The sequence below is a fragment of the Cherax quadricarinatus genome, chromosome 3 (assembly GCF_038502225.1).
Source record: "Cherax quadricarinatus isolate ZL_2023a chromosome 3, ASM3850222v1, whole genome shotgun sequence".
Lineage (NCBI taxonomy): Eukaryota > Metazoa > Arthropoda > Malacostraca > Decapoda > Parastacidae > Cherax > Cherax quadricarinatus.
This window is the reverse complement of record NC_091294.1, coordinates 36,696,468-36,721,853: the sequence shown is the minus strand read 5'-3', so window position 1 is coordinate 36,721,853 and position 25,386 is coordinate 36,696,468. Positions and strand designations below refer to the sequence as shown.

General features: G+C 41.7%; 1 protein-coding gene across 1 annotated transcript in view; it reads left to right on the top strand.

Annotated features, from left to right (window-relative positions):
- Window positions 1-5,412: 5,412 nt before the first annotated feature.
- LOC128684060 (cholecystokinin receptor) overlaps window positions 5,413-25,386 on the top strand; it is a 25,713-nt gene continuing 5,739 nt past the window's right edge. Inside the window, exon 1 of the mRNA XM_070093205.1 lies at window positions 5,413-5,728. Within this exon, the coding sequence (XP_069949306.1) occupies window positions 5,413-5,728 (316 nt within the window). The remainder of the gene's footprint in view (window positions 5,729-25,386) is intronic.

Sequence of the window (25,386 nt, the reverse complement as noted above, 5' to 3'; positions counted from 1 at the left end):
GAGGAAAAAGACGATTTATTGTACCTCATGTATTAAAATTGTTGCTATTATATTGCTGTATTTTTTGTTATCCTACTTTAATGAATAAATGTATTGTCCATTTTTAGAAAGGTGACTGTTAATAACTAACTCAAGACGACGTTTCGGTCCGTCCTGCACCAGTTAGTGTAAATAATTCGTTTTAATATATATATACATGTGTATAATGCCACATACTTTCCACATATCGTTCATTAATTAGGCATCCCGAAAAAAGACCTTAAACGGGTTCACTGAATTATTTTTTATCTTTTTTCTTTTGTTTTCTTCCTTCAATTTCTCGTTTTTATTTCGTTCATAATGCGAGACCTCGTCTGAACACCTTCATATTTTCACCGCCAGTGTACGGAAATTAGGGCAAAATCTCCGGGAACAATTTACATGTACAGGCGCCCTACGACTTGGCTTCAAGTCTTCCAAACAATGATGCCTCCTATTTCGTTGATGGGGAGAGTGAAACTTGGCTTCAAATCTTCCAAAGATGCCTCCTAATTCGTTGATGGCGGAGAGTGAAACTTGGCTTCAAATCGTCCATACAAAGATGCCTCCTAATTCGTTGATGGGGAGAATGAAACTTGGCTTCAAATCTTCCAGACAAAGATGCCTCCTATTTCGTTGATGGGGAGAGTGAAAATTGGCTTCAAATCTTCCAGACAAATATGCCTCCTAATTCGTTGATGGGGAGAGTGAAAATTGGCTTCAAATCTTCCAGACAAAGATGCCTCCTAATTCGTTAATAGCAATAGTGTGAAACATTTTTATTCCGTTAAATCGTATTAAATATATTTATTTGAGCCTACGTCTCCTGACTGGTTTCAATATTTATTGGCTGATGCATCTTACAGTCAGGACATCACCCATTAACTTAAAGATGTGCGTAGGTGAGCTTTGTCATCATTCTAAATTATTTTATAAAGCTTGGAATCATTATATCAATAGCACACAGTTCCGACACAAGAAAAAATGAATGAGACACATTGGCAATAGTCTGGGATCTTCACTGATGAAATGAATCACCTGCTCGAAATGCAGCTTCACGACACCTGCTGTTTCCTCCGTATTGCGACTGAAGAAGCCTGCTGAGGAGGAGAGAAGTCTAGTCATTAACGATACAAAACTGTTGCATATATGTCTAACTCAAAATACGTAATCGGTGGAACCCGGGCGATAACTGAAAAGTTCCCCAATGGAAATAAGTCACTCTGTCTGACTTTTTTGGGTTATCCTAGGTTCTCTACACATATGCTGCTATGTATGATAATTCTATGTAACTGTATTTGTGTATACCTGAATAAACTTACTTACTTACTTACTTACTTACCTCTTCTGATTGGGATCAAATTTTTTTTTAGCCCTGGTGTGTTTTCCAGACAGTTAGGTTTACGTTGATATTCAGCCCCAAAGGTCCCAATTTGCTAGTTTTATTAAATAAATAATGATATTGAAGAATTAAGACACTAATGCAACACATGGGGATCTTTATTGTCCAACCTTTGGACGACGACATACTTACACTAGTGGCAGGTGCCACTGTGATCCCGCCTCCTCCTGCTTCGACTCTGACTGCAGTATATAAGCCACCTCTCTGGCCCTAAGCTGCACTTCCTACAAGAATGATGGACTGAACACATCGATTCCAGGCTGAGGGACTGATTACCTCAAACTCCTCCTCTCGTTACCAATTTCTGCTTTGTATTGGACTGATGAAGCCACTGTGTGGCGAAACGTTTCTTCAATAAAGATTCCTATGTGTTGTATAAGTGTCTCAATTCTTTAACTTGTCAGTTTTCAAAACCATTCATTAAATAATGATATTAATTTCCATTCAATTATTACAGAACGTTTCAACGTACCGGCTTCAGAATATTAACGCTGATTAATTCCTTATGAAGGATGACACTGTAAGCTAAGACTATGTACGTGTAAATATGAATTCTAATGAATTTGATATAAAACTGGGGCTCGAGGGATTCAGGACAATTACTGGAGAATGCCTTTCTCGTTTGGCTTCAAACTTTCAGTGTTGACCTGTATAGCCCTTGTGGCTTAGCGCTTCTTTTTGATTATAATAATAATAATTTCAGTGTTGATGAGCCTCATTATATTATGCACCCAAAGCTTGAATATCAGCTTAATGCATTGGAAAGTTATGCCGCACTCTGCACAATTACTGTGAAGTGAACTGAGGTAGAAGAGACTAGGGTTGTGCAGTAAGGGGATACCGTTCTCGGATCGCGCAGCGACCAAAAATTTATCTAGTTATTGCAAGGATTGTTCACATTTTTATCGGAAATGAAAAACGACATGTGGAACTTGACTCCAGAGTAATTTCCTGACGTTCAAAGACTAATTAACATTTCGACATCAAATTGTTAAATATATACACTGAAACTAAGAAGTTGTTGATATTGTTCAATATTCATCAGAGTAACTAATACTTCAGTAAGTAGTATGGAAGCTACTTACAAATGATAGCTAATATGGCTGTCACTCACACCAGGTAACCAAGAAGGCTGTCACTTACACCAGGCAGCTAGCAAGGCTGTCACTTACACCAGGCAGCTAGCAAGGCTGTTGTTGCAACCCCTGAATGGGTTGCACTGTATATTATGTATATATATTACATGTATATTACCTTTTCATATAATTTTATATTGCTTATATTTGCGATAATAGCTAAATCGTAAATGTATTGCTTTATATTATTATTTGACTTAGTTATGTTGTTAGGTAGGATATAACATATTATTATGTGCTCAGTTCAAGACTTGATTGTCTAACTACTGTAGTTATCGCTCCTTGCTCGTTACTCTGCCGGCTTCTCGTTGTTGCTGAGCAGCAGCTGTCCACGGAGCTATCACGTGATCGAGGGGGGGGGTGTTCTCACCTCACCTCACCTCACCTGAAGTATTCAGTCTGGTCTAGACTCGCTTGGTGTTTGGACGTATTCTTGACAAGTCGTGCCTAAATCTCCTTTATTGGCCCTTGTTGGAAGATCGTCTCATTATTGTTGTAGGTTCTGTGGGACTCTGTTCACAGAACACTGTATAGACTTAGTGATTTTCGACGTTGTACTGAGGTTGTGTGTCGCATAGACACTCTGAGCAACTCAGGTCCTGAGCTGTAGCTTCTGACCTAACTTGTACTGGTATCTGTGTACTGTCACAGTCAGGGATTTTCTTATGCTGAACTTAGATTCAGTAGTATGGGAGTTTTGTGACTTTTGTGGAGGATCTGCTGATGGTCCTTACTTATTGTCGTTATATTATCTCCTTTTTCCTGATTCTGTGTCGCAGTTGCTTGTTATATTGCTATTGGGCTTAGCATTCCTTTTGTTGTTCAAGCAGATTGTTCTGATTGCCAGTTGGTCAAGAAGTTAGTTTATTTGATGACTTTGTCAGTCACTTGTTTAACTCTAGTCGAGTCGTGAGACATAGTGAACTACTTAGAGCACTTACACACATACACACACTTATTTGTATATTGTATTATTAAATGTTTATGTACCTGATGGTACTTAAGAATTATAAATGTGATATGTGCTTTCAGCACAATAATACTGTACACGAGAGAAGTGAATAATATTATTTTGATTATTGTGATTAATTTAATTTAATTTAATTTTATATACGCCTAGACAACTTAATAAATTTATTAAATTTTAATTTCTCTAGTTAGTAGCCTACCAGTTGTAATCCTGAAGCACTATTGAATCATATTGAATTCTAATGGATAATTGGACAAGGATACTGACTAATTGTTACGAAAACCCAGTAACAGGCTGCATGCTAGAAGGGAAGTCCTTTCTAGTATTCACTGGAGATCTCTAAGCTTTTAGAATCGCGTTTTTTGTAACAGCTGTCACTTACACCAGGCAGCTAGCAAGGCTGTCACTTAGACCAGGCAGCTAGCAATGCTGTCACTTACACCAGGCAGCTAGCAATGCTGTCACTTACACCAGGCAGCTAGCAAGGCTGTCACTCACACCAGGCAGCCAGCAAGGCTGTCACTCACACCAGGCAGCCAGCAAGGTTGTCACTTACACCAGGCAGCTAGCAAGGCTGTCACTTACACCAGGCAGCTAGCAAGGCTGTCACTTACACCAGGCAGCTAGCAAGGCTGTCACTTACACCAGGTAGCCAAGAAGGCTGTCACTCACACCAGGCAGCCAGCAAGGCTATCACTCACACCAGGTAGCCAACAAGGCTGTCACTCACACCAGGCAGCCAGCAAGGCTGTCACTCACACCAGGTAGCCATCCATTCTGTCACTCACACCATTCAGCCATCAAGGCTGTCACTCACACCAGGTAGTCAACAAGGTTGTCACTCACACCATGCAGCCAGCAAGGCTGTCACTCACACCAGGCAGCCAGCAAGGCTGTCACTCACACCAGGTAGCCAACAAGGCTGTCACTCACACCAGGCAGCCAACAAGGCTGTCACTCACACCATGTAGCCAACAAGGCTGTCACTCACACCAGGCAGCCAACAAGGCTGTCACTCACACCAGGTAGCCAACAAGGCTGTCACTCACACCAGGAAGCCAGCAAGGCTGTCACTCACACCAGGTAGCCAACAAGGCTGTCACTCACACCAGGAAGCCAGCAAGGCTGTCACTCACACCAGGCAGCCAGGAAGGCTGTCATTCACACCAGGCAGCCAACAAGACTGTCACTCACACCAGGCAGCCAAGAAGGCTGCCACTCACACCAGGTAGCCAACAAGGCTGTCACTCACACCAGGCAGCCAACATGACCGCCACTCACACCAGGCAGCCAACATGACCGCCACTCACTCCAGCTTCTGGCAATGACTGAATGGATTGATATTCCTCACAAACTAAACTAAGACTATTTTTCCTATGTTAATACCGGAGGATTTTTCTATCTTGCGCCAGGACTGAGACTAGGTCTCTTCAATAAAAGATTGACCAACTAGGCTGTTGGCCCTGAAAGCATGCAGATCAACGTAGCCGCTACTGCCTTGCTGATTCAGGAATTGACATGAGAAACATCAAGTTTCCGCTTGAAGACATTCAAGGGTTTGTTGGTAATTCACCTTATTCCTGAAGAGATAGCATTGAGAAACCTTTTATCCTCCTGAGTTAGCTGGGGCATGACTGCGAGTCGACAAGATTCACTTGATGTCTCTTCTAGATTAAAAGTTGTAAAATTATGAGGTCGTCTTTTGTCATAAGTGTTTCCTGGATAATTATCCAATTATCTCTGTGCGTCCTTTTCATATCCTTGCTTTACAATGAATGCATTTTACTCTTTTGATCTTTAAAGTGACAGATTTTAAATATGGTTTTCACAGGAATCGCACAACGACACGGGAAACTGAAGGAACTTAAATTCATTCCAAGGAAGGGATGTGCGAGTCTAATTCTATTGATCATAAGCCCTCCTTCACCGGCGCCAAGGAACCTACCTACTTTGAAGGGTCATCTAGCTACATACCTTCTTTCTTTCCACCCCTCACAGCCGTGTCAGTGTCGGTGTCCGTGTGGACGTTGGTGGCTATATCCTTGGAGAGGTTCTACGCCATCTGCCAGCCCCTGCGCTCGCGCCGATGGCAGACGCCTTCCCACTCGTACCGGGTGATCGCGGGCGTGTGGGCGGCTTCCCTCTTCATCATGACGCCTATCGCCGCCCTCTCCACACTCATGCCAGTCAGAGGAGACCCAGGTGAGGGAGCAACTTTTCCTGGGAGACTAAAGAGGACAGGGGTGAGCACGTAGGTACAGGTGTTGTTCCTGAGTTCATTATTATCATTAATTATTAGAAGCGCTGAATCCATTGGGGTCATAGAGGTCCTGGGGAATGAGGAATGAACCATGAAGAAGAACAAAGTGTTGTTTCTTTGGATTTTACTATGGTTATGATAGAGTTCTACAAGAAGAATGTTACAAAGAGTAGCAGCATATGGTACTGGAGGAAAAGCTCTTTCTTGGATCGAGGCATGACTAAGTAACAGGAGTTATTCAGAGTTTGAGGAAATGGGATGAAATCAGAACGGGGACCAGCCATTTCTGGTGTTATGCAAGGATCATTTCTGGGTCCTTTGTTGTGCTTAATGCGCATTAATGATCTTGATGAGGGAATTGAAAATGTCATGAATGTTAACTCACTGAACTTCAGGAATATTTGGACAACTAAATATCAGTCCGAAAAATGGGACAGTTCAATGTGGAAAAGTGAAAAGTAATATTCCTTGGGAATGAAAAAAATCCTTGTGCTTATAAACTAGATGAAGTAGAGCTTGATAATATAGAATATAAATAAGATTCGAGAGTCATGGGAAACAGACATCTGAAACAAAGACAACAATGCCTAAGTGTTTGTAATAAAGCTAACAGACTACGTGGATTTATATCAAGAAGTGTAAGTAACAAAAGTCCGGAGAACATGTTTTACTGTATAAGGAATTATCCCGCCTAATTATCAAAGATAAGTAATTGAACACCTTTTATCAAAGCAAAGGGACTTGAGATTTACTATCGAGGCTAGAGTACTGAACACGTTAATTACAATTACTTCTTCATTTCTTCCACTATCTCAGTACAGTAGTTGCTTCTGCATTACACTGAAGAAACTCGAGCAGACGAAGCGTCTCGTTAATAACAATACCCAGGGTGGTGTGCGTGTGACTTATTCATTAACTTTTTACCAGAAACCAGTCATACCTACTGTAGAAATGAACTCTGGAAATTCAAGAAGATGCATTTTTGTGGGGCTTTCTTTTTAAGAAAAATTATCAAGTAACTTCTGATGGATGTTTACCTAGCCGAGATTATTAAGGATTATCTCAGCTTTTGGATCCACCTCTAAATATTTTAGATCAACTATCATAACTGTTTCTAAATTCATTTAACAGTTTGAACTCTTAAAGTCAACACTAGTTTTCTGGTTTATATGCTTCTGCCCATTTCTAGGCATACTTCGCTTATATCAGATAAAGCTAATAAAGGTATGTTCAGAAATGAAACAGGAAACTACCATGACACATGAATGATAAATGCGATGGCTCCCTGACTTTTACATTTTAGTGTCACTGTCGCTGTACCAAAGGTCGTAAATCAAAAAGAAAAGCTTGCCTAGGAGAACGCGTTTATTTCAATATATCAGAAGCTACAAGGGACCTAAAAATGAATACTGGAGGATTACACTAACTATCTATGCCCCTCCAGCTGATACATCATATACCGTGACTTAGTCTTTTGTCTTGCAGGAAAACACACTGTATCCCCAGATCGTACATTAACCACCGCTGGTTCAACTGTGGCAAAATGGCTTCTTGCAGTTTATGAATTCACCCTTCCTCTCTCCCGTCTCTTTAAACAAGAAGCGACACAAATGCAGAGAACTTTTCAACGTTATCACAACAAAAGTTCGCTTTGTACCTGAGTCTCTTCATTATACCGTTGGTAGAACGCTAGTGTTCATCTCTTTCTCCCTAGTGATCCGTCTCATCTAGAAGCTTATATTAAGTCAATGAGACAAGACTTGTCATAAACAGGAGGAACTGTGAAATTGACTTTTCTGTGTGTGTCATTTCGTAACTCAATTATTTTTTTAATGTGCAATTTAATTTCAGTTTAATAATTGGATGGCGGTGGATGGTAGATACACAAACACACACACACACACACACACACACACACACACACACACACACACACACACACACACACACACACACACACACACACACACACACACACACACACTCACACACAATATTATGAACACAACCAAAAACCTATTGTACAATTACTTAATTAAAATAGTTGTACATAATTGTTAATTGTTAAAGTTGCATTAAAACTCTAACAATTAACAATTATACCGCAGGAATATTGTTGCTGAACACTGATATAAAATATAGCGAGAAAGTTTAAAAATTTCAAACTTAGTTTTATCCTGGAAATCGCGTTTTATGTAGCAAGAGCTTAAAATTATTAAAGTATATTTCGCATTAAGTGAAAAATGAGAGAGAGAAAACCCGGAGAGTAAAATTAAGGTCTGCAAAATGTGAGACAATATGATATCTATAATTAATGTTATTTCTGTTTTTCAACGTTACTGTTATATTACGGGTCCATTAGAACGTTATCATTGTAGAACTTCAGCTTCAGAACGTTATTATTTCATAAGAACTGCGTGCAAACGTTACTCTTACGTAGCACTTTCCGTAAGAACGTTACTGTTAGAGAACACCTGCGTAAGAACGTTACTGTTAGAGAACACCTGCGTAAGAACGGTTCTGTTAGAAAACACCTGCGTAAGAACGTTACTGTTAGAGAACACCTGCGTAAGAACGTTACTGTTAGAGAACACCTGCGTAAGAACGGTTCTGTTAGAAAACACCTGCGTAAGAACGTTACTGTTAGAAAACACCTGCGTAAGAACGTTACTGTTAGAGAACACCTGCGTAAGAACGGTTCTGTTAGAAAACACCTGCGTAAGAACGTTACTGTTAGAGAACACCTGCGTAAGAACGTTACTGTTAAAGAACACCTGCGTAAGAACGGTTCTGTTAGAAAACACCTGCGTAAGAAAGTTACTGTTAGAGAACACCTGCGTAAGAACGTTACTGTTAGAGAACACCTGCGTAAGAACGTTACTGTTAGAGAACACCTGCGTAAGAACGTTACTGTTAGAGAACACCTGCGTAAGAACGGTTCTGTTAGAAAACACCTGCGTAAGAACGTTACTGTTAGAAAACACCTGCGTAAGAACGTTACTGTTAGAGAACACCTGCGTAAGAACGTTACTGTTAGAGAACACCTGCGTAAGAACGTTACTGTTAGAGAACACCTGCGTAAGAACGTTACTGTTAGAGAACACCTGCGTAAGAACGTTACTGTTAGAGAACACCTACGTAAGAACGTTACTGTTAGAAAACACCTGCGTAAGAACGTTACTGTTAGAGAACACCTACGTAAGAACGTTACTGTTAGAAAACACCTGGGTAAAAACGTTACTGGTAGAAAACACCTGCATAAGAACGTTACTGTTAGAAAACACCTGCGTAAGAACGTTACTGTAAGAAAACACCTGCGTAAAAACGTTACTGGTAGAAAACACGTGCGTAAGAACGTTACTGTTACATAACACCCGCTTAAGAACGTTACTGTTAGTAGCACCCGCATAAGAACGTTGCACTTAGATAACGTTACTATTACGTAATACCTGCAGAAGAACGTAACTGTTACTTAACACTTGCGCAACAACGTAATTATTTGATAGCGACCTACTTAAGAAAGTTACTGCGTTATTATGACGTAACACCTGTGTCACCTAACAACTGCCAAGGAAATTCACCATGAGAGAAAAATTTATTTTAGGGAAGACTAAATGCTATCATTTAACTGTAGTTTCATATACACTTTTCGGCTTTAAATTCAATGAATTTGTGGAATTGTTTCAAAGAAAATTCTGTTTCGTTCGCATTTATATTATTCGAAAGGAATTCATTGTCATTTAGTCCAATGTACACCTTTTTTTTTCCAGTGTTCATTGTTGTGTAACATTTGTGTTGTATTTTCTACTAAATTCTTTATTTGTTTTAATTCTCTTTTGGTAAGAATTTTGTACAAGCGTGTGTAATTTATCTTTTCATTTTTTGGAGGGGATATTATATTATACATCTGAGTTTTTAGTGATTTTCAAGAGAGAGAGAGAGAGACAGACAGACAGAGACAATGAGTGACACGGGAAAGGGTGTACGGTAAAGGATAAACAGAGGACGGAGGATAGATGTGGGGGGTGGCAGCCGTGTGTGTTGTTGGTAATGTCTGCGCTAATCACTAGCGGCCTGTAAGGGGTCCCGGGGGAAGGACGTAATCTCTGCATTGTACGAGGCTTCATGTGTTTTGTGTTGGTGCCATCATTACCAATAACACCGTTAAGCTCAGTGGCAAACTAGATGTGTTTCGGTCGGGCGCTGCGCGATCCGAAAATGGTAACCTTCAAATATTCACTGACCCCGTCATCCAATATACTTCAATGTACGCACAATGTACGCACGAGGCGTAGTTTTTGTGCCCCGTCCCCCCTCACAAGGAGAGGAACTGCAGTTCAACTTACATATTGAGAGACCTAGGCGATGAGGGACGGGCCATGCGAGGGATACGTTACTTTACCTCTGAGAGAATTTTCCTCCCAACCTATCTGTTGAAAGTCTTGCAACGTTGCTTAACTCCTGACAATGCAAGAATGTGTGAACGGAGTTGAACTAGAGTTTTCCATCTCCCCATGACTTATTTTACCTTTGAGTTATAACTAAACCCTTCTAAGAGGTCCAGATGTTTTACATAAACACTTTCAACTCAAGAAGCTTATCCCTTAAAAGAACCCTTAAAATGGCCAGGAAATGGTATTTAACCCAGTGTAATACTGAAAATATTTATACAGTAGCACACTCAATACACGTAGAAGAATGTGTGCACATGTGTCATAAACAAGAGATCGGGAAACACATCACTTATCAAATAAAACTCCTACAGACATTTAAAATTAATAAAGCCATAATGAATGCATCAGTTCACAGGACAAAAACCATTAGGGATTTTCCAAAACTTCAAACCCCAATATAACCGTAGACACAATAGGAGTGCATAGTTTCATTCCAAGGATATGACAGCAGTGTTGGGTAAGTAAACAACAGGTACAGTCACTGAATTTCTTTAATGTCATATCGTTTCACCTACACATTTTAGGTTTCTTCACCCCTAAAACTTTTCGACAGCAAAGTTCCCTGTATCTTACTCCTCATCTGTTTGGTGGTATTGTTTACCATTAATATAACTTGTGTGTTAGTGAGACAGCCCTAGATTTACTGGCACACCTTCAGGATCGCAAGTACGCATGAAGAATGGATTACACCAGCTTCACCTGTGGTTCATCGTATCCTACACTCCTACTTTATGGACTGGGGAAAAACACAGTTGATATTTCATGAAAACGACAGGTCAGACAAGAGGTATCTTGAAACAGCTATTATCCACCTAACCAAATTATTATCACCTTAAAAAAATAGCGCTAAATCTCATCACACATTGTCCAGAATAAATACGGAAAGCAAAAAACTTCTGAATCTGAAGTTCAGATCCCAGCTCTGCCCTCACGTGGCATCACTGGATCTCCATCGCCACTGACCTCTCCATTACCTGATCTGACCTTGGAAAATTATACGCCTTATAAGATATTTTATTGAATTTCTTTGTATTTGATCCCCTCAGGGAAGGTTCCTTGATGTTGGTGAGGGGCTCTTGATTTAGGGAATTGGATCTGTGCTCCAGTTCCCCGAATTAAGCCTGAATGCCTTCCACATTCCCCCCCCAGGCGCTGTATAATCCTACGGGTTTAGCGCCTCCCCTTGATTATAATAATAATAATAATTTGTATTTGATGAAGCGCTACTCTGGGTAATTCGTTCTTAAATAAAGCTTATTTCCGCTTAATATTTATTTTATTGTAGTTATGGAAGTCCAGCTTCGGGTCCTGACCCCTCGAGGAAGTCGAAGGTATATTACTTAAATTGTAAATTATTAAAGTTGTGTAGTGCAAATTGTAACTACCTGATGTGAATGATAATTGGGCTTAAGCCCACGAGGATCATTAAGACTACGTGTCACCTGTTCACTTCCAGTCAAGAATACCTTGATCTCTAAAACTGGAATTTAAAGCAAACTCTTAGTGAATATACGCTGAGAGACATACACTTCTGTGTGTATATTTACATCCTGTGTCATCCTGCTTGAATGATGATCTTGATGTTCTTGTCCTAATGGTGAACTAAAACTGTTAGTTTGTTCTCTTGTGTTCTTAAGTCTCCCACCTCCACACAGGAATATAATACCATACAATACTCACTTCTGTAAGATTTTATATATTCCCGATTCTCGTCACTGTTATCAAGTGCAACTGTCATACACTGTGGGTCATCGAACACATGGAAAAGTGAAGTGTCGAGTTTCCGTTTGCTAACTGCGGCCCAGTTACCAATCAGTCAGGCTTTTGGTAATTGCTCGTTAAGTAAAATTAAAGTCATTACCATAAAATATGATGCGGAATTGAAAGTGAAAATTGAGATATTAGCAGAAAGAAGTACGTAATTAACACAGAAAATGAGAGAAAGTTCAGTAATTATAATTAATGATCGTGTAAGTGAAAAAGCGCGCTCAAGCGATAAAAATTAAGTGGGAGATGAGGCACGTGACATATATTAATATATGTGTGTTTATGAGAACGTAATTTCTCAATGACATGCAAAAGCGGTGTTTACTACCTGAGTGCTCGCTGGCAGTGAAGGATGATATTAAGCATTGACAGGTATGATGACATGATCCATCTATAGTACAAGATTATTTAACGAGGAGAAACTGCTGTCTAGGGTTCCACGACCAAGACTTCTCGATAAACATCCCACTGCTACATACAGGTGACTTATTAACAGAGCTTTCCAGGGTCTCCTGTTTCTCATGAGGGCACAAAAAAAATGGATCCTGCCGTGACTCATGAAATCATAACACAATTGCAAGCAAACCAGGGTACGGGTGGGGTTAGAACCCATGGCAAATAAGTCGTAAAGCTCCAGGCCAGTGCGTATGGCACTGGGCCAGCTGGCTACAATAAGATTTATCGAACTAGGTATATTTATAGACCATAGGAAGATTAGCATTGGCACCACTGTGACCACAGATGCAAGTTGGATGAATCTTATTGTAGTCAGCTGGCCCAGTGGCTTACGCACTGGCCTGGAGTTTTACGACATACTTGCCATGGGTTCTAACCCCACCCGTATCATGGTTTGGACCCTGATATGTTATGGCGGATATTGGTTAACACGTAGGTTAGGTAAGGTTCGTCAGGAGACAAAACAAGTGTTTCCTGACGCGGGTCTTAATCATATGATGACCCGCGTTGGAGCTTTTGGTCATCTGACCGAGACCTTCAGCTGGCTTACCAGTCCACCCCTTTAAAAATTAAGGTAACAGTTATAACCACTTATCTGTCACTGGGGAGATAATGAACGCTTCCGTAAGCAGTGCTAAGCTCGGCGGCGATCACTCTCTCTCGGCTTCAAACGCCCGGTAAAACGAGATATTTTGACAATCATTGGACGCGGACGTATCTTTAATTTCAGTCTTAAACTCTGTTAACACAATGGAAGTTTCTCTAACCTTTTCCCACTCCCCTCCTCCATCCTTCAAGGGGTAGGGTCATTTCATGCTGTTGAAGGGCTCTTGGTTCAATAAATTGGAGCTACCCCTCTCCTTCCCTAGATCAAGCATCATTACCTCCTATTCTTCAGGCCCTGAGTGACCCCTGCTATTATAGCGTTTGCCATTGAATACAATAATAATAATAATAATAATAATAATAATAATAATAATAATACTACTACTACTACTAATAATAATAATAATAATAATAATCATAATAATAATAATAATCATAATAATAATAATAATAATAATAATAATAATAATTATTATTATTATTATTATTATTATTATTATTATTATTATTATTATTATTATTATTATTATTATTATTATTATTATTATTGCCCTTTCTGAAGCCTACATAATGTTGGGTATCTTGAGTGACACAGATGATACTGTTACCTGCTCCGACTAGCAGGAACAGCTAGAGTTACTGATGAAGGAACAATTGACAGGTAGGAGGCTGATGGTTACTGAGAGTTTTCGAACTTCTCAGCTCATTCTGAACTGCTGGCGGTTTTAAACATCAAGCGAAGAGCTATTGATCGACCCCTACAGAGCCCTCTGTGCAACGTTGTCGCTCATACAGGCCCCTGCTGTCAACACTTTCTAACTCATCACAACTTATCACAAGTGTGCTACAGACCATCCCTCATATTTACGCCATTGCCTAGTTTTCATACATTAAGGTGTAGTCAGTTTTTCATACGGGAAGGGGAAGGCAGCCTTTCACACAGGAAGGTGAAGTCAGCCTATCACAGGAAAGGTGAAGTCAGCCAGATTATGCAGTACCTAAGCCTCTTCGAACGCCTTTCATGGTGTAAGTCTTGAAAGCCGAGTATCTTGGAAGACTCAATTTGCTCAAAATTTTGTGATTTTGGTGGAAGGATGGAAAACACATTTTTAACTCCATGCCATCTTGGAATATCTCAGCTGGACTATGGGTAACAGCGTCTCTCTCTATGCACGATTCTGTCATCAAGGAATGCATTTGTGTTGCTCTGTCGAGTATCTATAATGCAGAGTCCGATACCACTCGCTTGTGGTATCCCCGAGAGACCTAAAGTCTCCACTAACATATTCGTGTCCGTGGTCTTCATTATTCCACATGAGGATTTTCATAGATGTTAGAAATTGGTATAGTTCGCCTCATTACCTCTTGTCAAAATAACTCTTCAGTTCCAGTTAGAGTTCGTCTGCCATCTCGTCTTTATATCCTTCGTGTCTCATATTTCTTGACCTCCTACCGTGGAAAATCAGTATGATAGGAATCTGCCCCATTCTCTTCCTGACCTCATAACTCGCCATTCCGCTTTGGATTCGTGTTAAATCTCTTTTTGATCATTTCCAATCCCACTCAGAATCTACTGACGCTTCTAAAATTATTTTAGGAAAGGGTATGTTGCCATTTTCATGGTTTCATTTTTGAAAAAGTTTGTAGCGGAAAACCATTAATTTCTCAGCTCATTCGTACTCCAGCCTCACATCCGCCATTGTTATTGGAATAAAAACTCTTTCCCTTTTGTTCACCCTCTTTTTCTTCATATTCATTGCAAGCTCTCTCTAGCTATTACAGTGTTCCATGCAATGAGGATGATTACTCGTCTGTACTATCAGCATATCAAGACCTCACTTTCCTTAGTAAGCATTAGCCTTTTCTCGGTAATGTTCCCCTGCTCTCATAACTACACACACATGACTGGTTGTGGCTTGGTTGATCTAAAATCAGTGGCCTATAAGCCATTTCATCACTAACCGCAATTGGCCATCTAGTTTTCTTAACTTCATTATCGTCAGTTAAGGGAATCCGATAATTGGTAGATCACTGACCGTATAACAACTCTTACAGATTGTTCGCTTTACGACGGAGAAGGTAAGTTTTTGAAAACTGTTCTTTCAATGTCTTGCTGGATTTATTCTGTCTGAAGGTGATTTGCTGTACAAAATTTAATTATCATATTATATTCCAGCTTAACTTTTCCTTATAAAAATAATAATAAAAACACTTCAACAACAATAGTAACAACAGTAATGTCAGCAACAATACTACTAACAACAATAATAACGATAATGATAATAATAATTCGCCTTACTCTACTTTTAAATATTATTATTTTTGTTGTTATTTTTATTTTTATTGCTGCTGCTGTTGTTTTTGTTGATGCTATTATGATATATTAAAGCCTATATATACACAACAAATATTCTAGAGAAATATTATTAAAAAAGGAACCAAGATGGAGAGACAAATGGCAGTCCTGTGTTTAATATTACAAAGAGGTGGGATGATAATAGGTTTACTGGGTATAAATCATATCAGCCGTACTGTACGTGGGTCATAAAGGCTGCATGTCACACGTACACCACCAGTCAAGAGTACTTTATTCTCTTGAAGTATATTCAGAAGATTGTGCCATGTGAACCAGATTCAGAAATGCATTAACAAGAGATAATCAAGCGCAATCTCTCCTATAACCTTGTTAGTTTCCTGGCCTTAAACTGGTAGTAAAACGACTAAATGAAACAGAAGAATATTTCTAGAGGTGTGCGGCGCTTCGTTCACATGAAGTGAACTTTTTCAGGAAGAAAAAATTTACTACACGTCATTGTAACATTATGTGCCTCTGTAAATTACTGTTCTTTTTTTTTTTTTTTGGGGGGGGGGGAAGGGCCTATTGTCACAATTTCAAAATCCAGTCGTGCTTATTACTGTTGCCAACCACCATCTTTTCTTCATCTTCCATGTATCGCCGACTCTTCTTCCCTTCCTCCATGTCCTTTTCCTCTCCTTCGCTCAGTGCCCTCTCCTCCCATCTCTTTCCCATTATCACTAACTCTCCCTCTATCTACCATTCACCTATATACACCAGTTCTCCTTCCATCCACGTTTCTTTGTCTCTCTCTCCACCACACACCAGCCCTCCCAACTTCTCCTTACCTATTTCCACTGCCCTTCCTCCATCACCCTCCCTGAATCTTCCTAATTTCACCACTCTACCTCACTTTCCCTTCCTCCACCACTCACCTTCAATCTCCCTTCCTCTACGACCTACCCTCACTCTCCCTACCACAAGCCGCCAATATTTACTCTCCCTTCATCCACTTACCCTCTCTCTACAGCAGTGCTTGTCTTGTATATTCCCTCTCAGCTGTTATCCTGACGAACCAAACAGGTTACAAAGAATTATTCCATAATAACCGGATAAGATTATGTTTTCATGTCTGTACCTTGTTAATACTGCAGTGTGTGTGTGTGTGTGTGTGTGTGTGTGTGTGTGTGTGTGTGTGTGTGTGTGTGTGTGTGTGTGTGTGTGTGTCTGTCTGTCTGTCTGTCTGTCTGTCTGTGTATGTTTGTTCTGTTTTTCATACAGGCATTTTACCTTTAATCCTTCACATTTCTATAATTTGTGGATCAATCACTGTACTTTGGATTTATATCTACATATCACTTATCTGTTACAAGCGAATTTATGAAATTTGCTTAGTATATCTGGTATCTTATTTTCATTAGTAAGATATCTTGACATGTCACATAGGTTACTACATTATCTCCATATTCCTCAATAAGTGGACAATTAAGGACACAGTGTTCAAGGCACTGACCACATGCCTGACCACATAATTTGCATTTGGTTTGATCATCTGTGTGTGTCTCACAAACTGCCAGAAGTACTTGTAACCAAGCCTAACCCTGGCCACTACAACATCAGTCAGTCTGTTCCCATAGGAAGTTACTCCATTAACGTACTTATCTACGTTTATGTTATCATAGTGGGTTATAGATCTACTCAGACTTCTAACTGCATTCTTATAACAATCATTTTTCATTATTTACTTCTCTCCTAATACTATTCCTAATGCTAGACACAGACATACCAAAGTTATATTCTGCATTCTCCTTCAGGTTACTCATCTTGGCTAACATTTCAACTTTATCATGAAGGAGTAACCCAATGAGCGATGTGTGTGTATGCTTTACCAATCCTTATAGCTGCATGTGTTAAATTGCGTAGCTGTGGATCATTATAGCATTTACATTGGTATTTGTTGTCATTTATAGTGGAAGATTTATGTTCACTTTTCCTGCCCACTTGTGAGTACAGTCTCATTAGTGGCAACTAGATCATCATTGAATTTTTGTGTGGATGTACTCTATCTTGCAGTCTACATGCCTTTAATTAAAACCGTATTAACAGATAATTTCTGGCTAACACGGAGTTACATGCAATGTAACCATGTCCAATTAGAGCTAATGAGTGAATGAAAAATACGCCGTTGAAAAATGAGTCAAACATGCAGTGAGGAAATAATTTCGCGAAACCTGTTCACTGCAAAGTAGCTGCAGAACGCTGTGCTGCAAACTAGCTGCAGAACGCTGTGCTGTAAACTAGCTGCAGAACGCTGTGCTGGAAACTAGCTACAGAACGCTGTGCTGTAAACTAGCTGCAGAACGCTGTGCTGCAAACTAGCTGCAGAACGCTGTGCTGTAAACTAGCTGCAGAACGCTGTGCTGGAAACTAGCTACAGAACGCTGTGCTGTAAACTAGCTGCAGAACGCTGTGCTGGAAACTAGCTGCAGAACGTTGTGCTGTAAACTAGCTGCAGAACGCTGTGCTGTAAACTAGCTGCAGAACGTTGTGCTGTAAACTAGCTGCATAACGTTGTGCTGTAAACTAGCTGCAGAACGTTGTGCTGTAAACTAGCTGCAGAACGCTGTGCTGTAAACTAGCTACAGAACGCTGTGCTGTAAACTAGCTGCATAACGTTGTGCTGTAAACTAGCTGCAGAACGTTGCGCTGTAAACTAGCTGCAGAACGCTGTGCTGTAAACTAGCTGCAGAACGCTGTGTTGCAAACTAGCTGCAGAACGCTGTGCTGGAAACTAGCTGCAGAACGTTGTGCTGTAAATTAGCTGCAGAACGTTGTGCTGGAAACTAGCTGCAGAACGCTGTGCTGTAAACTAGCTGCAGAACGCTGTGCTGCAAACTAGCTGCAGAACGCTGTGCTGCAAACTAGCTGCAGAACGCTGTGCTGTAAACTAGCTGCAGAACGCTGTGCTGGAAACTAGCTGCAGAACGCTGTGTTGCAAACTAGCTGCAGAACGCTGTGCTGTAAACTAGCTGCAGAACGTTGTGCTGTAAACTAGCTGCAGAACGCTGTGCTGTAAACTAGCTGCAGAACGCTGTGCTGCAAACTAGCTGCAGAACGCTGTGCTGCAAACTAGCTGCAGAACGTTGTGCTGTAAATTAGCTGCAGAACGTTGTGCTGTAAACTAGCTGCAGAACGTTGTGCTGTAAATTAGCTGCAGAACGTTGTGCTGTAAACTAGCTGCAGAACGTTGTGCTGTAAACTAGCTGCAGAACGCTGTGCTGTAAATTAGTTGCAGAACGTTGTGCTGTAAACTAGCTGCAGAACGCTGTGCTGCAAACTAGCTGCAGAACGCTGTGCTGCAAACTAGCTGCAGAACGCTGTGCTGTAAATTAGCTGCAGAACGTTGTGCTGTAAACTAGCTGCAGAACGTTGTGCTGTAAATTAGCTGCAGAACGTTGTGCTGTAAATTAGCTGCAGAACGTTGTGCTGTAAACTAGCTGCAGAACGCTGTGCTGTAAATTAGTTGCAGAACGTTGTGCTGTAAACTAGCTGCAGAACGCTGTGCTGCAAACTAGCTGCAGAACGCTGTGCTGCAAACTAGCTGCAGAACGCTGTGCTGTAAATTAGCTGCAGAACGTTGTGCTGTAAACTAGCTGCAGAACCCTGTGCTGCAAACTAGCTGCAGAACACTGTGCTGTAAACTAGCTGCAGAACGCTGTGCTGTAAACTAGCTGCAGAACGCTGTGCTGTAAATTAGCTGCAGAACGTTGTGCTGTAAACTAGCTGCAGAACGTTGTGCTGTAAACTAGCTGCAGAACGCTGTGCTGTAAACTAGCTGCAGAACGCTGTGCTGCAAACCAGGTGCAGAACGCTGTGCTGCAAACTAGCTGCAGAACGCTGTGCTGTAAACTAGCTGCAGAACGATGTGCTGTAAATTAGCTGCAGAACGTTGTGCTGTAAACTAGCTGCAGAACGCTGTGCTGCAAACTAGCTGCAGAACGCTGTGCTGCAAACCAGGTGCAGAACGCTGTGCTGCAAACTAGCTGCAGAACTCTGTGCTGTAAACTAGCTGCAGAACGATGTGCTGTAAATTAGCTGCAGAACGATGTGCTGTAAATTAGCTGCAGAACGCTGTGCTGCAAACTAGCTGCAGAACGCTGTGCTGCAAACCAGGTGCAGAACGCTGTGCTGCAAACTTGCTGCAGAACTCTGTGCTGTAAACTAGCTGCAGAACGATGTGCTGTAAATTAGCTGCATAACGTTGTGCTGTAAACTAGCTGCAGAACGCTGTGCTGTAAATTAGCTGCAGAACGTTGTGCTGTAAACTAGCTGCAGAACGCTGTGATGCAAACTACCTGCAGAACGCTGTGCTGCAAACTAGCTGCAGAACGCTGTGCTGTAAATTAGCTGCAGAACGTTGTGCTGTAAACTAGCTGCAGAACGCTGTGCTGCAAACTAGCTGCAGAACACTGTGCTGTAAACTAGCTGCAGAACGCTGTGCTGTAAACTAGCTGCAGAACGCTGTTCTGTAAACTAGCTGCAGAACGTTGTGCTATAAACTAGCTGCAGAACGTTGTGCTGTAAACTAGCTGCAGAACGTTGTGCTGTAAACTAGCTGCAGAACGCTGTGCTGTAAACTAGCTGCAGAACATTGTGCTATAAACTAGCTGCAGAACGTTGTGCTGTAAACTAGCTGCAGAACGTTGTGCTGTAAACTAGCTGCAGAACGTTGTGCTGTAAACTAGCTGCAGAACGCTGTGCTGTAAACTAGCTGCAGAACGTTGTGCTGTAAACTAGCTGCAGAACGTTGTGCTGTAAACTAGCTTCAGAACGCTGTGCTGTAAACTAGCTGCAGAACGTTGTGCTGTAAACTAGCTGCAGAACGCTGTGCTGTAAACTAGCTGCAGAACGTTGTGCTGTAAACTAGCTGCAGAACGCTGTGCTGTAAATTAGCTGCAGAACGCTGTGCTGCAAACTAGCTGCAGAACGCTGTGCTGTAAACTAGCTGCAGAACGCTGTGCTGCAAACCAGCTGCAGAACGCTGTGCTGTAAACTAGCTGCAGAACGCTGTGCTGTAAATTAGCTGCAGAACGTTGTGCTGTATACTAGCTGCAGAACGTTGTGCTGTAAACTAGCTGCAGAACGCTGTGCTGTAAACTAGCTGCAGAACGTTGTGCTGTAAACTAGCTGCAGAACGCTGTGCTGTAAAATAGCTGCAGAACGCTGTGCTGTAAACTAGCTGCAGAACGTTGTGCTGTAAACTAGCTGCAAAACGCTGTGCTGCAAACCAGCTGCAGAACGCTGTGTTGTAAACTAGCTGCAGAACGCTGTGCTGTAAACTAGCTGCAGAACGCTGTGCTGTAAACTAGCTGCAGAACGCTGTGCTGCAAATCAGCTGCAGAACGCTGTGCTGTAAACTAGCTGCAGATCGCTGTGCTGTAAATTAGCTGCAGAACGCTGTGCTGCAAATCAGCTGCAGAACGCTGTGCTGTAAACTAGCTGCAGAACGCTGTGCTGTAAATTAGCTGCAGAACGTTGTGCTGTAAACTAGCTGCAGAACGTTGTGCTGTAAACTAGCTGCAAAACGCTGTGTTGTAAACTAGCTGCAGAACGTTGTGTTGTAAACTAGCTGCAGAACGCTGTGCTGTAAACTAGCTGCAGAACGTTGTGCTGTAAACTAGCTGCAGAATGCTGTGCTGTAAATTAGCTGCAGAACGTTGTGCTGTAAACTAGCTGCAGAATGCTGTGCTGTAAATTAGCTGCAGAACGTTGTGCTGTAAACTAGCTGCAGAATGCTGTGCTGTAAACTAGCTGCAGAACGTTGTGCTGTAAACTAGCTGCAGAACGCTGTGCTGTAAATTAGCTGCAGAACGTTGTGCTGTATACTATCTGCAGAACGTTGTGCTGTAAACTAGCTGCAGAACGTTGTGCTGTAAACTAGCTGCAGAACGCTGTGCTGTAAATTAGCTGCAGAACGTTGTGCTGTAAACTAGCTGCAGAAAGCTGTGCTGTAAACTAGCTGCAGAACGCTGTGCTGTAAACTAGCTGCAGAACGCTGTGCTGTAAACTAGCTGCAGAACGTTGTGCTGTAAACTAGTTGCAGAACGTTGTGCTGTAAACTAGCTGCAGAACGCTGTGCTGTAAACTAGCTGCAGAACGTTGTGCTGTAAACTAGCTGCAGAACGTTGTGCTGTAAACTAGCTGCAGAACGCTGTGCTGTAAAGTAGCTGCAGAACGTTGTGCTGTAAACTAGCTGCAGAACGCTGTGCTGTAAACTAGCTGCAGAACGTTGTGCTGTTAACTAGCTGCAGAACGCTGTGCTGTAAACTAGCTGCAGAACGCTGTGCTGTAAACTAGCTGCAGAATGCTGTGCTGTAAACTAGCTGCAGAACGTTGTGCTGTAAACTAGCTGCAGAACGCTGTGCTGTAAACTAGCTGCAGAACGTTGTGCTGTAAACTAGCTGCAGAACATTGTGCTGTAAACTAGCTGCAGAACGCTGTGCTGTAAACTAGCTGCAGAACGTTGTGCTGTAAACTAGCTGCAGAACGCTGTGCTGTAAACTAGCTGCAGAACGTTGTGCTGTATACTAGCTGCAGAACGTTGTGCTGTAAACTAGCTGCAGAACGTTGTGCTGTAAACTAGCTGCAGAACGCTGTGCTGTAAATTAGCTGCAGAACGTTGTGCTGTAAACTAGCTGCAGAAAGCTGTGCTGTAAACTAGCTGCAGAACGCTGTGCTGTAAACTAGCTGCAGAACGCTGTGCTGTAAACTAGCTGCAGAACGTTGTGCTGTAAACTAGCTGCAGAATGTTGTGCTGTAAACTAGCTGCAGAACGCTGTGCTGCAAACTAACTGCAGAACGCTGTGCTGTAAACTAGCTGCAGAACGCTGTGCTGTAAATTAGCTGCAGAACGTTGTGCTGTAAACTAGCTGCAGAATGCTGTGCTGTAAACTAGCTGCAGAACGCTGTGCTGTAAACTAGCTGCAGAACGCTGTGCTGTAAACTAGCTGCAGAACGTTGTGCTGTAAACTAGCTGCAGAACGCTGTGCTGTAAACTAGCTGCAGAACGCTGTGCTGTAAACTAGCTGCAGAACGCTGTGCTATAAACAAGCTGCAGAACGCTGTGCTGTAAACTAGCTGCAGAACGTTGTGCTGTAAACTAGCTGCAGAACGTTGTGCTGCAAACTAGCTGCAGAACGCTGTGCTGTAAACTAGCTGCAGAACGTTGTGCTGTACACTAGCTGCAGAACGCTGTGCTGTACACTAGCTGCAGAACGTTGTGCTGTACACTAGCTGCAGAACGCTGTGCTGTACACTAGCTGCAGAACGTTGTGCTGTAAACTAGCTGCAGAACGTTGTGCTGTACACTAGCTGCAGAACGTTGTGCTGTAAACTAGCTGCAGAACGTTGTGCTGTAAACTAGCTGCAGAACGCTGTGCTGTACACTAGCTGCAGAACGCTGTGCTGTAAACTAGCTGCAGAACGCTGTGCTGTAAACTAGCTGCAGAACGCTGTGCTATAAACTAGCTGCAGAACGTTGTGCTGTTAACTAGCTGCAGAACGCTGTGCTGTAAACTAGCTGCAGAACGTTGTGCTGTACACTAGCTGCAGAACGTTGTGCCGTTTTGTTCCTCTCGTATTTTGTGTAATTATCTTTGAATGTGCGTCCTTGCTTCCTTACATTTATCCTTCTTGTTCTGCAATTGTAAGAAACAAGAATGGAAATAGCTGGTGTTGTTACAGTAGGAGAGACGCGTAAGCTAATTATTCTGACCAAAGTTGGAATTATGTTTTCTGTATTATTACATTTATTCATTTATCGAAGTTCAGTCAGCGCAAGGGGGTGAGAAGGCTCGATCCTACTTCCGCTGATCGCGAAAGAGACACGTTACTCTCTCTTTATCTGAATATGGAGGAATTTGCTGCTGGAAATCTCGACCGTTGTCATGGAGATAAGAAATGACTGTAAGGAGGAAATGTAGATGAGATGAGGCATGAGTGGGAACCATCCAGGTTACTAAGAGAGAGAGAGAGAGAGAGAGAGAGAGAGAGATGGAGAGAGAGAGAGAGAAATGGGGTCTTCGGTCTTCCACCCTTCGATTTCTCATATGCATTCCTTACCTGGTATCGCCGTCTTCCGTCACTCATACCTTCCAAACCCATTATCGCCATCCACCATCATTAATCACCCTTCCCTCCATCTGCCTCACTAATACTATCCCTCTCTCCATAACCCCCTTCCCCACCTCAGCTCAGACATACCCACCCACTCCCCTGATTCCCGGTCAGCCTCTCAGTCTCTTATCATTTTTTCTCCTTTACATCTCTTCTCACCCTCACTTTCTCTCCTCTTCCCTCCCACAGTCTGTCATTTTCCTCCCTTTCCAAGATCACTTTTTTTTTTCCTCTCCCTCCATTACATCTTCCTCTGTGTCCTAATTTTCCTACTCCATTTATACCTCATACCTTTCAGCTGCCTCATATACTTTTGCCAGTCATTTGCAGCGAGAAACATTATATCCAAAAAAAAACAGTCTCTCTACAGAAAGAACGAACACTAAACATTCTTTGTAGAACATAGGAGTCCAGAGTCAGAACAAATGAGAGGCCGATGTTGAATACATAAAGGAGGCAATAAATGAGAAAATTTTCTTAAACGAAATATCGATGGGATCTCAACTAAGACTTGTGATTTCAAAGAAAATTAAACATTGTAGATATAGATATAATTACAATGACAATAACCAAATTAACACGAATATTGGCATAAGCAGTCTTCTTCAGGAACTTTCTCGGAGTTATGAAAGAGAGTGGAAAGTGAAGATGTGAAAATTTAAGCACACAATTCAGAAAGAAGTATCGATAAGAGATGTAAGTTCCAAACTGTGTGGATTTCAGACTAAATACCAAGACAAATGGTACTTAGTTCACGGGTAATACATGAAATATAACCCAACCATAGATGATCAAGGCAAAGTTTCGAGACTAACATGGTGACTTACTTAAATTAACTGTCGTATAGAGGGTAAATAGGCAAAAAGAATGGACAAGTCTCCTCACATCTCCTGCCCATGTTCTCCTAGTAATAAATATGTACTTCCTGGGTGCTAGTCGTCTGCTTAGGGTCGAATCCTCGGCGGGAGTCTATCATAGTTTGATCTAGAATTTAAAATAAGCCTAGGGAGGATGCCAGCTCTTATCTTGTGCAAGATAACATGGAGGGCAAAATTACTGGAGTCAGCTACAAGAGTCTGAGTCAGCACGTCAAGGCGCTGACAGGTGTGAGGGATGATGATTCACCAGTCTGGCTAAAACTAACATTTATAGCAACACAAACATTATTTCAACAACATTGCCGCCAATCTTGTAACACACACAATTAATACTGCTTCTAGAACCACACCACGACACTTCTGCAACCACACTGTAGCTCCTACAACCAAACTTTTTTGCTGCAACCACACCCTCACTACAACAGCACTAACACTCCTACAACCTTACCACTAATCTGACATCAACACCACCACCATCACCACCCCTAATATCACACAACCACTAACATAATACCTCCTCTTGTATAAGAATTTTATCCCTACCATTACACCATAAATCTTACAATTACACCACACTAGCACAATCACACTCCTATTCAAACAAACACACCTTATGTAATTTCACTACCAATCCAGCAAACATACCACCTCTCCTAAATCCCCCCATTCACTCCTTCAACCACATCATTTCTTATACAGCACCATCACTATTTCTAATGCCTCACCACAATACAAATTTGCCACCTCTCCTGCATCCAAATTACCACAACCAAAGCTACAACATCAAATCTCACCCATACAGTCAGCACAGAGTCACTACTACTACAAATATACCATCACCACCTCAACCACAACTCCACACAAAAAAATCGTAACGCAAAATATGCCCTTACCTCCCCCCCCCCCCAAAAAAAAGTCCTAATACCAAGCACATATAAATCGTCCGTTTAGGAGCGGGTTCCGTACCA